Below are 14,570 nucleotides of genomic sequence, written 5' to 3'. Positions count from 1 at the left end.
ATTTCTCCTGGGATGCTGATTTTTATGAAATTTTTACAACTCTTACAAAATATCAACATTGATTTTAATCAGACTAACATAACTTAATTGGTAATTATTCATAAGCTATGCAACATTTCCATTAATTATTATCACAATGTAGTTGATCAGGAGCCATAAATTGTGTCTGATTTCTTGGTTTATGCTTTGTTCCTGATGTAGAAATATTTGCTCCAGTCTTTGTAGCATTTTGAGTATCTATTAGTTTGGCATCCAAATCAAAAATTCTCATTGATTCCTGAGTCCTCTGTTACTTTTTTCAGCAGTTAAAATTGTTTAATCCGTTGTTAACATGTCGTAACCTGATTTTCCGAGCCGCTTTTAAACGCAACATGAACGCCGAGACGCTCGCGCTGGGTTTATTGTTGGAATCATTGCAGCAAGCCAGCAAAACGCAAAGAACTTTGCACAGTTTTCCCCCCAAAACTAAGAGAGTGAGTTGAGAAATGCTGTTGGATGCAGGTAATGTTAGCTAACAGATGACTAGCTAATACCAACACAGCATTAACCTTGTTAGCTAGTAGCTTCTAATTGGTGAGTCTCTTTGACTCATAGATGATTTTTAAGGTTATCTTAGTAATGTATAAAATGCTCCCTGGGGTGAACATGCTTTGTAGTTGTGAAACTGCTTTTTTTAGCAGTTGGCTGTTTTTTCACATATCTTTTTTGAACATTATTTATACTGTCTGATATCCAATAAAATGTGTTTCACCAAAGCAACACTGTCAACAGCTGAAATTCTTTGATTCAGACAAGATGAGACGAGCCTTCCTGACAGCTGTAAGCTCGGAGTTGAGCCTTGCTTATCCCAAGACGTTCTCTGCTCATTATTATTTCCCCCACGTGGCTTTCCATTCAATCTTAAGCATCAATGACTTTCTTCATTCCCCCCCCCTCTTAGTTTTTCTACGCCCCATTAGTATTTGTGCACTACATTGGTTCTAAAACCACACACAGGCATAAACACCTGGGCGACAAACACACCTTGCAGTTTGACCCATACATCTGTTTAACTAGAGCGACAAGCTGTTGCGATTTGGAGGGACATTGATTTCGAAATCAAGTTTGCTTCCCTCCAGTGCCTTTTTGCCAACTGGGAGCTGGGGCTGCCTAAATCTGCCAAGGAACAGCTTTTCGGGCCATGGTGCCTGTTTGTCCGTGGCTTACATTTCTGCCTCTCTCACTTTCTCCTCTCTCTGTTGCTCCTGGTGATGTAATGTTTTACAGCGAGACTGAGAATGCATTTTACCCACGAGTGTTTTTAAGTCATTTTGTATGCTGTGTACTACGCAATACACACACAAAATCAGGAACAAACCTGTTTTAGTTCTTTCTATGCATATGAAAACACGTATTTTGTTAGGTCTAGGTAACTGACTGAGTTTAACAAGTTCGTCAGGGAAAAATAAAATGCACCGGTAGTTATTTGAGAAAATACGGGAGAGGCAAGCATGTCTTGTTCACTTGTTCTATATTTTCTTTTCCCGTCATCTGCTGAAGAAAGGCTGATTTCTGGACCTCCATTGTCCACTTGTTAGGTTACCCCCCTGTGCAGTTTCACTGGGCACCTGGAGGAAATTCAAACTTTAATCAGAAGCGATTGTACAATTGTAAGTCCAATCGCATTGGCTCATCATAGCTGATTGTGCACGGTTTATTGAGAGCCTAACTGTGTGAGATTACACTGCAGCATGTTCATGGAATGCAGATGTGATAAGATGCTGGGTGGTTTTTAAAATAATTGTGAATTAATGTCAATCCGATGCTGCGTACTGAAAGCTTTTCACATAATGTCAAATGACAACCCCAAACGTTAATGCATTTTATTGGGATTTTTAGTGATAAACCAAAGAAAGTAAAAAAAAAAAAAAGCCATTTTGAGGTGAAAGGGAAATGATTACTAGCTTTCAAGTTTCTTTTGAAGTACTTTGACAAACTTTTTCTTTTTACAGAAAAGATATTTTACTCAAGTAAGTTTCTTTGTATTTTTTCCAGAACTAAAATGTTTGACAGCTCGTATCTGGTTTGATTTGTGGCCAGAATCGGGCTCACCCTCATAAGTGAATTATTCTTGAAAATTATTAATAATTTTTTTTTTAGTTATTCTAGTCAACGTTTTGGTGGAAAAAAATAATAAGTTGCTGCTTTAGGAAAGATCTGTGGAAGACGCTTTAATGTTGAAGTCTTATGTTGGTAAATCAGTTTTTTATTCTACTTTATGGATCATTCAGCTTATTTTGTAGAAAGGCAAAGCATTGCTCTCTTCGTATCACTGTGTTGCACCACAGGACCCAGAAGAGCCCAAAGCGAGGCTGGAGTGAAATACATGTTGACATTTCCAAGTGGTTCTGAAAGATTGTCCTGTGGACAAATAATGCTTTTTATAAGCTCAGTGTTTGTTTCCGAGAAAAACACTCACAGAGAGAAATTGCTGAGACACACACATGAAGATGGTGCTGGACTCAATGAGGAAAAAAAAAAATCATTTAGGAGTACATGACACGCACAAAAAATAAAAATACAGGTCAGTGACATTGTATGCTCCTCATCTACCTTTTAAAAACTTAGAAGACATTTTATTTTATCTGTTACTAGTTGGCCTTGGTAGAAGAATTTTGTCTTTCAATTTTGCTTCTTTTTTTTCTTAAATTACATCAAATTAATCAAGATGGAACTTGTAAAGTTGCCAAAATTGACAACGGCTTGATTTTTATAGCAGTGATTAAATGAAAATGTAGTCAAGCCTATTGCCATGGCCATTACTTAGACTGACAAAACAGTCAATTTGTAGGTTTTTCTGGCATACAAAGACCAATAAAAAGGTCTAAAAAGTGCAAAAAGTGGTTAAATGTAAGTGAAGAGTCTTTACTGCCTTGACCCTTTTTTCTTAATGATGCTGCTGTCCCACTTTTGCATACAAGACATCAACCTGTGCGAAAGTCCAGTTTAAAGCTGTGTACCCATCTTTTCTCTTCTGTGCTCTCAACTGGTTACAATTTGGTGGCGTCCGGCTTCTCTTTTTTTTTTTTAGAAACGACGGCAGGTTCACATTGGTGTCTGAGGAATTCACACACATTTTCTAACTTCCAGTGTTCTGATCTTTGAGCCAGTGTATCACTTCTGTCTTGAGTTGGTGAAAATAAACGGCTCATCGTCAAATAGCTCCACTAGATATAAATATTATGCAGTTTGCATGAAAACGACAAGTTTTTCCTGATTTAAAAAAATAAGACCGTAGGAGGGTGTCTCTTCTTTTTCATCATAGGAATCCCCTTCACTGCTGACTTTATGTACAACTAATGACAGCAGCCCGTATAATTTAAAGGATCATACAGAGTACAGATGACTAAATCAATTAAATGAAAACTCCCATCCGAGAATCGTCTCTTAACTCGATGCATCTCGCAATCTGTGAGCCGACAGTGTGCTGCCGAATTATAAACAAGAGCACATCTGGTGAGCAGTTCATCCTCCAGATCAACATCAAAAACCTGAGACATTTGATTACTCACAAAGGTAAACTGACTCTTTTTTCTTTTTTTTTAGCTATATATTGATTTGGAAGTTGTTTAATGGGGGAAAAATATTGGCAATATTTCTAAAGTAGCACCACAAAGTCAGTGATTTTAATTGCAAAAAAACCGCAAAGTAAATAGAAAAAATCTCAGAGGGGCTGAGATGCATTTTCCATGTTAGACGTGTTGAACTGAAAGGGTTAAGTAGCGCACACAGTGCATTGCTATACAGACTACAAGTCCTGCAGCCGTGCAGCTTTCACACCAGTGGAGAACCTCACAAAAAGAGTTCAGCTTCTTGTTTCTGAAAAGTTGAACTCTGAGATCGGGTTTCAAAAAGCGCCGGTGTCCGATTGCAGTCGTCAGTGGCATGTAAACGAACAGCTTGACACCAACAGAATGTTGGGGATTCATTGAAAACCTTCTCCTTGTGAACGGACCATTAATTGAAATACTCTCACATCCACTTCCTGCCTGCACCTCTGTCGTCGTGGCAACGCTGTTCATCGGGATCTCTTTCCGTAACAAAGAATGTTCAGTGCAGCTGAAGCTCTCACTTTGACCTCTCTCAGTGATCTGTAATCTATTTAGCTAAATTGTTTTTACAATCTCTGCCTTTGAGGCGATATTTTCATCAGGCGTTTTGTTTGAGGTGATCATTGTTAGATGACAATAATTTAGAGAATGTCTGCCTTTATTGCAATCAGTCCACTGAAAGTGATTTCAGCTACAAACTTCCACACCTTCAAATGTGCTTGGTAATGTGTCTATATTGTCTGGCCAAAAACGCAGTGAAACAGGGTTTCTTATCACTGCACAATAAGCTAACCACAAAAAAAGAGGCACAGAAAAACATGTTTTGTTTTTTTTTTTTTGGTTCGCTGCTCAAACTTTCTGCCATGATTGTGAACGTAGCAGTCTCTCCCGACTCTGCAGACAATAAAGTCAAAGCTAATAAGGTGATTGTCTGGGCCCTTACTCTATTATGACAACTCGCACAGTCACAAGCATTGCAACATGCAAGGATATAATGTGAAAGGAGAAATGATTGCCTTGTATAATAATGAGCTTGAAGGACAGTACAGCTCAGCCTGCGGCTGTAGTTCCACATGCGCTTGCAGTTTAAGCACAATATCATCTCACAATTCATGAAGTCGTGTTATTAAAACCATTACTAACCTCAACCAACAGATATCATATATCCCCTTATTATTTGCCACCATGTGGGAGCTTATATTAGCAAGACATAATTATTTCTTTTTATATATATATATATATATATCATGGAATTACTACACATAGTGGTGTGTTGATGCATGCGTAATTGTCCTTGGAGTGAAATGAGATGTGATATTAATAAAAGCTACTTTGGTTGTTTTTTTTTTCAGCTGCATAATGGACCAAACGTCAGTCCTACGATGATCTGTAGCAGCCTATATTTAGAATTAAAACCATAGTTTGACAACACTTCTAAAATAATCTTTTGGGATTTGTTTGCAGCTTCAGGCTCTGGGATCAGACTGATTTCTATACAATAACAAAGATATTCAGCTTAATGATGAGCAGTACAGTTGATGCCTGTGTTACACTTAAACACAATAAACAACTTGTAGGAAGAGAATAATTGCGAATACTGTCCATTAGAAACAACATGTCATGTTGATGCTACATGAATTGAAGGCTTTCAATCATACAGCTGGTTCTGTCTGAAAACAGTTGATGCTGAAAGACAGAAGATCTTGGGGGGGAAAAACAAAGACGAAACGATCTGTGAATGTTTTAGACATGGTAGGGATGGGCAATAAATCAATTACAATATCACAATAAGCACATTATCAATACCGATAGGAAATATGTCAGTTTTCAATAACTTAACTGAACTCTAATCCAGAACCGCACAGCATTCTGGGGAATGTAGGCAGAGGAAAGGCTTTAGCCGCTCAACCTCAGAAACCCAACAGAGCAAAGTGTGTGGCATCAACTAACTCTCTCAGTCTTTGGTAACCTAGCAACCACTTGCTGAGTCACTTATGCATCAGCAATTCAAGGTTTTACTGCCATACATCATAACTGCTTAAAAAAAGTGAGTGAAAGGAGAAAATGAGTCCAACAGCTCCAGAGGAAACTGGATAAAACGGGAAAAGTCACATCACCAATTTGGCAGAATTTCAGGTATTTAAAATAAAAATAAAATGTATAATGACTGATCTGAAAATATATCGTAAAATATCACCTTAAGGCACAGATGAAATTACTCCACATATTAATTAAATAACGACTTATTTAATAAAATCATAACCCTATAAAGACTTATCATATATAGAAACTTCAGAAAAATATGAAATGGCGTACTAAAGCTAGCTCAAATAATTAAAGTTGTTGCAATTCTAGGTTATCGTTTTATGTTCTGACTCAGTAAAAGGAATGACAGTGTTTTTATTTAGCTGTTAGTTTCGATTAATAGTAATGTTTCTGTAACATTTCAATCACTGTTCAAAACACCTGGTGTGTTTGCTTTAAGATCTACCAAAGTCCAATAGTCGCTGTGGTTTCATAGCAAATATTAACTTACTACCAAACATGCACTTAGTACTCGAACTGTACGAAAATCCCAAATCATGACCCCCTTACTACTGCAAGTTGCTTCATGACTTTTTCTCTTCACAGAAGTAAATTAACAACACATCAAGCACAAGTTGTCTAAAACTGGTGATATATTTTAGGTTAAACCTATAGAATTAAGAATAATAAAAAAATTGAATAAATAAATTGTAATCTTTAATTGCGTTGGGATTCTCCCAGTAGAGTGGTTGGGTGGACGGTTGGACGCTTTGTAAATTCCTCAGAAAATTATCCAGAAAGCAAAGCTGTCTTAAGACTTCTGGTGTGAGAATAAACCAAGCATGAACAATATTGTAAATATGTTTTTCAGTTAGTTTTTTTTCGCTTTCTGTTGCAACACTTTCACAACCAATATCACCTCAAGGCAACCAACCAAAAAAATAAATAAATTCCCTGCAGTTTATTCAGGCAGATTCAAAGTTAACTTCATACGTTGCTGTTCAGTTGTAATTAAACACCACAGCTGGGTTGTCGTCATAGTTGGCGTTCTCCGTGTGGACAGTGTGTTTCCACATACTCTCCCTGTAGGTCATGGCGCTGCCTCGACATCAGGCCGTTTCCATCACACTCTTACTACTCCTGACAGCAGGACCGCTGAGATTAAGTGTTAATAAAAAAGGTTTGTTTACTGCTGGGAGATGTTGGTAGAAGTCACTCAGGCTGTGACCATCCAATTTACCCTGAAGGGGAAACACTCGAGTCGTTGCAGAAAGCCAAACAATTAGGCCGAACGTGATATTTCCATGTACAAATAGCTCTTCAATCTCCATTAATACTTTCAATAAGCCACTTTTTTTAAGCTTACCGCAAATATCCAACACAGGAATACGCATCTCGCATGCGCGTTAATTCTGCGGCTTTTGGCAGATAAAAACGTTCTCAAACATTGGTCATACATCACTCATTTCCATCTGCAACTTGCTTTTTGTACCAGTTCTGAGTCCCAATGCAACAGCACATGAATATATGCAAATCCATGAGTCTCATTATGCGTCTGACTTGCCTTCGGTTCAGACTGTCATTTTTAATGGTCCACTCGCAGCTGAATTAACTGAGTGTCTGATGAGTGATTGGCAGCTTTGACATTTGGATTGTGTAAACAATTGCTTTGACGAGGCATGTCAGACTGCCGGATCAACCTGCTCTGGCAGTCGACGTCGATCCTCTCTATGGTTGCCACGTTGACAGAGGACAGACTCGTTTTTCTCTCTGCGTTGTCAAACCAAGCTAAGGCCTCTGAAGTATTCCACTTTGCAATTATTTTAATAAGGTTTTTTGGGGGGGAAGGATTTTAAATTATGAAAATATTCCTCCTAATATTAGAAGAAGACTTGCTCTTCATACTGTAAATAGCTGTAAGACATCTTTCTGGGGCATTTAACGGGAAAAGCTTAGTCTGCTTACACATCACTGTAAACTGAACTAAAATGGAGAAGAAAGCAGTGGTACCCTGAACTAAAAGCACTTTTTATTGGCATTAGATATCTTATAATTAAGGGAGAAACACAAAAGTATCATGTCTGCTGAAAGGCAGCCATGATAGAACTGAATTTTAATTGGACTTAATTTTGACTTTTTGATATTTGAAGTAGATTCTTGAATTTTTGATTTTATTTTTACATTTTTTTGCATAGTGCCTCGCGGTATGTGATGCTGTCAGCTGAAAGCATACAAATCGTCTCAAAATATGAGGGAAGAATGCTTTTTTTTCCTGAATTTTTATGTTAAAACTACTGATTCTCTTAGCTACTTGGCTAATTGTTTGTAGTGGGTTAACCACTCAGTTATTTATTGAAGGTTTTATTATTCGAAGTGAAAATTCAGCAGAAATGCCCTGGGTTTGAATCCCGGGCCCGGGGTCTTTCTGCATGGCGTTTGCATGTTCTCGCTGTGCATTTGTGGGTTCTCTCTGGTTACTCCGGCTTCCGCCCACAGTTCAAAAACATGACTTCAAAACATAGCACCAGGAACTCCTCCGACACTGCAAAATTAAGCGTGTGTAGATGATAAATAAAACCTCTATTAACAATTCTGACTTTAAAACAATGGCCAGTAATTTCAGGAATCAGGCATCATCAAATCAGTTCCTGTGTGCGTTTTGGAAATTCTGCCCATCAGCTCCTTTTTTAAGTCTTCTTTTATGTTGAAATATTTATTTTTCTGTCTGACTGCTTCCTCTGTTTTATGCAGTTGATTCTGCAACCTTCCCTCGTAAAAGACAGAAACTCGGTTGAAATGTTCAGCACTGCAGAAGCGTCTAAATGATGCACATTCTGTCTTTAAAAAAAAAAAAAAAAAAAATTTGTCAAGTAAAGAGAAATTTGAAACGTTTTGTTTTTCTGTCCATTTTGGACAGAAAAGGGTAAATGAAAGGGGTGAGCAAACATTGTGTCTTTATTTTTCTTGAAGTGAAAACATCAAAGCAAAGTTTTGACTTCGATTGTTTGCAGCTGTCATATTTGAAGCATGTCATCTACAGATAAAAACCGAGGTGAACGTGTACAAACTAGCATCTCATGCGATTTCCCCCTTTTTCGCCCCCCTACGCCCCGCCTAGCTCCGTCTTTATTAATTCTGCCTCGGTGCAGTAAGAGAAAATAGATCAATCTGTGTTTGCCTTTCTCAGATGAGAAGCTAAAAATGAAATTGACATAATTGACTTTAGAGAGCTGAGAAATGAGGGCAATGATTCAACCTGGCTTTCATTTTACTTCTGTATTGAACAAAATGGAATTTGTGCTTCAGTCTTTCATTGAGGAGCTATTAGTGGTTCAGCTTGCACTCAGTCAGAAAGCTGACAAGGTCTTTGTCTTTAACTCTGTGCTGATGACGCTTTTAATCGACACTGATTAGTCTCAATAATAGAATGTAAATCTGATTTTAATTTATTTCCTGTTTCTCTTGATTGCAGTAAATAGTACTAGTTTGTAGAAGTAATAAAGCCATTAGTGGGCAATAAACTAGAAGCAGGGATTTGATTTTGTAATTAGTCAGTAAAACATCCATTTGTTTGATCTCAGCAGTCCAACAAAATATTCTTTGCTCTACATTCCTCATACGTTGACAGCTCTGCTTTCAGGCTCTGCTCTCGTCTGATCAATAAATCCGAAAGGTACTATGAAACGAGGATTGATCAGCTGTCACATCACACCCCCGCCCTCTTTGAAGCGTCTTAGGTAATAGATAAAACATTAATCTCCTCAGGTTATCACGTGTTCACCTTGGGGCGTTTTTCTTCTAATAATTTTTTATTCCTATTAAATATGATGCAGTTTCAGTCTGTATGAAAATCTGGGAAGTCGTTTTCTTGGTACGCTGCTTTATTTGCTTTTTATTGATAAAAAAAAAATGTTGAGCACAAACTAATATGCAAACTTTGCAGATGAATATTTGCAAAATAAATCTGTTCAATTTTTACATATTACCAAATGACAATATATGTCATCTTAAGGCTCTAACAGATTCATATTTTTTATTTTTTTATAGGCACTTGCAGAGAATTTAATTATGGTTCACTTCTGTTCGTACTAAAATAATTCAAATGTGTAGATTAACAAGCTGTTCATGTTCATGCAGGCAATTTTTAATCATAAAAACAAGTAATGTTTCAGTTACAAAAATTACCATGCTATTTAACTTCATGCCAAAACCATAAATCGTGACATGTTTCTTCTGCAACATAATATAGTGTCTATATTTATATTTATTTGATGGTATTTTCCCCTGGTTCCCCAAAAAGCAAGCATCGGATGCAAGACACTATGGTAAACATCTACTTACTGTAGAAATAAATCACTACAGTTATTTTTTTTTATTATTATAATGTTATATCTTGGCATTAGCCCACATTACATGATATATAACCACCAGTTTACAAAAAGAAATTTAGTATCCATAAAAGATTCTGTCGACTGATATTTGACAAACTCTTGAGTTGTGAATGTGTGAGATAAAAATGTAAAAATGTTGTATATATATTACCTAACTAGGATCTCATTTTTCACCTTCGTATTTAAAGAAAAAAGCATTCAGAATCGACAGATTAAAACATTTGGATTACAATCAATAAAATACGTCACACTGTATGGAACATGACCTGCCCAGATTACATTTGTGACGGTTTCTTTGGTCAAAGTTTGAGTACTAAATATATCTCTAGCTTCTGGTATTAACTTAGCAACTAAAGTTTGATGTTATCTTATGTTTGAACAAACATGCTATCTTGTACTCACTGAGACTTTCTTACAACTCGCAACATTCACAACATTTACATCAGGATGAGCTACCTTACTCATGTTTGTTCAGGTCCTTGGTCAGGATTTTGCCGTCTTTCTGTTTCAAGACATCTTAAGATGACCGTATTCCTTCAGTAAATTTCCTCACTCTGTTTGGAGATCGCTGAAGAAGCTGGATGTTTCTTGTGTTTTCTTTGTACAATGTAGGAAGGTTTTTCTAGCACATGGTCTTTGAAAACAGCACATCATCGCTCTCTGGACATTAGACCCTCAAAGCTCAGTTCACTCTAACTACCCTCTCCTTTAATAATTAAGATTCACATTAATTCATGCCAGATGCTTATCCGATACAAACACAAATTGTTGTCATAAGCAACTCTCTCACCTCTGCGAGTTTTCCATGTGTGAAAACTGAACTAAAAATATCTCTGTGTGTAATAGTGGCATTTCAATACTGCCAGATGAGACCACTTGTAATTTAATGAAGCAAAATGGATATTAAACATAACATTCTGAGAAACTTGTGACCCTATTAATAAATGAAAAGGCAGCCACCTTTTGTCCAAACACGCTTTTCAATAACATCTCATCTTTTCCATGGAGTTAGCCCACCATTTACTGCTTTAACAGCTTAATCTCTTCTGGGAAGGATTTCCACAAAGTGATGGGGTTTATGGGAATTTCTGGCCATTCTTTCAGGAGAGCACTTGTGAGGTCAAGCACTGATTATTGGAAGAAAATCCCTGCAGTGTCCTCTTTATTTCATCCCCAAGGTGTTCTGCTCGGTTGAGGTCGGGCCAGTCGAGTTCTTCCACACCAAACTCCTCCCTCTGAGAGCCTTTTAAAGTTTATCTTTTGAATTTGATTGGTTTTCCTCTCTCTTTTTTTCCTGTCAATTATTGACCCTGAGGAGTCGATCCAATACTGCATGCTGACTAAAGTCTCTGGGAAACAACTTATTAGCACTAAAAGTTGTTATCCCTGGTTACTTGTAATAAAGTCTTAAAGAGCAAATTCGGCTTCGGCTTTCTTAGGCTGACTCTTTTGTCTGTAGAAGCAACTAATTCATCCTTTCACTTTCTGATTATTTTTTCTTTGAGTGATTTCAGACAGATTTTCCTACAAAAGCAGCAGTTGTTTGAGAATGATCAAATGGAGTCCTGGAATAAATTAAAAAAAATGTGGAAAAGTCCAAAAACATATAAGTATATGGCACTGTACCTAGTTTTCATTTTGCAAAGATATGAATTCTTGGCACAGATTTAAGATGCTGAGCAATCATCCAACAGAAACTGCTTTTCTGTACGAGAAATATCCATATAATTTGCATTACCCACGGTCCAGATTAACCTAAATTATTTTAACCTTTTTAAATGGATGTAAGAAACAAGGTAATAGTTACTGAAATAATTTTCATAATATCAGAAGGTTGTTGTCTCCTCTGCAAAGTCAGTTTTTCCTAAGATTTAAAATCTGACAAAGTTAAACTCCTAAAGTAAGTTATGCATTTGATCCTGTTTGGATCAAACGTATTCGGCTGCTGTTTTCCATGCAGCGTGCCTCAACGCAGTGTTTCTTCCGCACTTTGTTCCCGTGAATGTCAGGCTGGAATCCAGGTCTGGCTGATCATGGCAAAACCCTTTCGGCGCCGTCTCAGGCCATGTCACGAAGCTCACGTTATTCGCTCCAGGGCACGTCTTCTCTGTCACAAGATCCTAATCAAATAAACGTCTTTTTGAAGGGATGTAAATCCAGATTTAGACTCGGCAGCCTGTGGATGTAGGTTTTTGTCAGTAAACAAAGAGGATTAGAAGTCAATTTGTTGTTGTTTGGAGAAAGTTGTTGTTCTGAATTAAAGAGTCTTTGTGTTGCCGTAACTGAGTGATGTGAACAGGACTGGTGCGTCGATGCAAATGTTCTGAAAATTTGTTCTTTTTTATTGTTTTTTCTTTCAAATTTAGAAAGACAATTACTTCAAAAACACATAAACTCTCCCCGGTATTATCGTGAGTTCCTGCAGTAAAATTCTTTTATTGATTAGTCTCAAATTATTTCTTATTTTCTGCAACCACTTATTTATAATTAAAGTTTTCATTCTTACCATAATATTGATCCCACTTGATTAACAAAACAGATTGAAAACATTCAGTCTTTGACATTTTACCACGTTGGGTACTTAATTCAAAGAAGTGGCCTTTTTTTTAACCTGACATGTCGTGGTTTCATGTTTTTAGTTTTTTAATCAGACATGCTGACATGTAAAATTAATTTCCGTAATCTTCATCTTCTGTCGTTGGAGAGGTATCTGAGAAGGGAACTAGACTGAAACAACAAAGCTGTAAGGCGCAGAGTGTCATGGAAACAAAAACAACCATAACTAACCGAATTGGTTCAGTATCTAAAACAATGTTATTTGAAAATATTAAAATATGTGAACGCAAGGGTTATGCCGTTTTCTGTATAAAGAATTGAGAGATTTTCCACTTAATAAAAGAAGATGACACATTGCTGTGTAATAATGTAATAGGTACAGGTACATATTAATACATCAGAAGCTGAGAAAAATCAAATATCTTTCAGTAATTGACTATAAAAAGTGAAAATAATACTCTAGAGATTCATTTTTTTAATCTTCTGCAGACACTCAAGGTTTCTGAGAAACTGAATTTTGGGTTTTTATTAGCAGCAAGCCATAAACATGCAAACAAACAGAAGCAGGTGCTTGAAATATGTGGCTCTTTGATTGAATTATTGAAATAAAAAATGTTTTTTTTTAAATCATTCTATCAGTGACACTTATTTGGAGACACATTTAGGTAAAAAATTGTATTTTTTAAATCTCGTAAAACATGTTCGTAGGAACGGAATAAACTTCACTCACTGGGATTATTACTGTCAAAAAAAAGAATAACATTAACATCCTCCTCATATACAAACTGTACTAAGTCCCTCAGCCACTGATGCAAATGGAAATGAGATCAGCAATCTCGTTTCAACTGCAACAGGCCTCAGGTTCACTTTGCAGCACTTTTGCTGTCAGCTTCTCCAGCAGATTCCCGACGTGCGTCTCGGTAGGACATTAAGAGAATGAGTGCGCTTGTTTCACATCCTGTCAGATGCCATGAATGCTTCAGTGTTGCTCTCTGTATGTTTTAGGTGGCTGTGACAGGGGCACACCCGGGGCAGGACCCATGAGGAGTCATAGAAGATGCTCACAGTCTGGGCGCTTCTGCTCTTCTTAGCCATGTGGGTGAGAAGCACCTCTGGTGGCCCGCTCTCCTTCAGGATAGGTAAGCCGCAGAACAAAATTGTAATCATGTATTTCCTAGCGTCGGTCATCGGGGACTTTATGTGATAGACTAACACCAAGTAGGTGGAAGTGGAAAAAAAAAACAACAAACGTGGTTCTCAAATGTTTTTACAAGTAAAAATCTTAGAAAGTGGCATGAATTTGTGTTCTGGCCAGTGTGTCAATATTTTATAGATCTGCGTTTTGCTGCGACTCCTTTGGGATTTTGTCTCTGCCAGCTTTGTACATATAGATTCTGAAGTTTCTTTATTTCTCTTTGCAACATAGCCAAAGTTCAGTCAGACTGGATGGTGAATGTCAGCCAGGCCTTTCACAAAAACACATTCTTACTAAACTATAAATGGTCAGAAATTGACAGTAACGCTGTTATTTCCAGACTGTTTTTAAGTCATTTGTTGATAATGGCATGAGAATAAGACTAATGAAGCATAATTTTATACGGAACCCGAAGACATTTTCTATATCCTAACACCAAAAACAATAAATAAAACAAAAATGAAAAACACACATAACCACATTCATTAATAACATGGATTATGAAGTCTGTGTAAACAAAATTGACCTTCAAAAAAAAATTAATCATCAGAATGGAAACTATAGGTCTCATCTTAATTTATCCTGCAGTTAATTGATTTAATTAATAGCTCATCGCTTAATGTCAACATACATTTTTAAATCTTGTCACTGATTCTGAATTTAATTTATGTCTTGACCTTGACTGCTTCTTTCTGATAGATGTTTTAATCTAAATCATTTCATTGCAGCCTGGGCTGCATGTTTATGGTTGCTTTTTCTTCTAAAGGATACATATTTCCTCTGGTCTGGATAAAGTCGTTTTCAGCCTCCAAC

General features: G+C 36.9%; 1 protein-coding gene across 6 annotated transcripts in view; it reads left to right on the top strand.

Annotated features, from left to right (window-relative positions):
- Nucleotides 1–14,570, top strand: part of grik4 (glutamate receptor, ionotropic, kainate 4) — a 347,487-nt gene that overhangs the window by 133,447 nt on the left and 199,470 nt on the right. For 4 of the 6 annotated variants that reach the window (XM_017308264.1, XM_008425647.2, XM_008425648.2 and 1 more), the window contains exon 3: nt 13,568–13,701. The exons of 1 other annotated variant lie outside the window; for it this stretch is intronic. In XM_017308264.1, coding sequence (XP_017163753.1) covers nt 13,620–13,701 — 82 coding nt within the window. In that variant the 5' untranslated portion in view covers nt 13,568–13,619. Of the gene's footprint in view, nt 1–13,248; nt 13,483–13,567; nt 13,702–14,570 lie in introns of those variants that run through there. One more of the 6 variants, XM_008425646.2, reaches the window with a different exon arrangement.

The sequence above is a fragment of the Poecilia reticulata genome, linkage group LG13 (genome assembly GCF_000633615.1).
Source record: "Poecilia reticulata strain Guanapo linkage group LG13, Guppy_female_1.0+MT, whole genome shotgun sequence".
Lineage (NCBI taxonomy): Eukaryota > Metazoa > Chordata > Actinopteri > Cyprinodontiformes > Poeciliidae > Poecilia > Poecilia reticulata.
The sequence above is the reverse complement of the archived record's forward strand: the minus strand, read 5'-3'. Positions and strand labels throughout refer to the sequence as shown.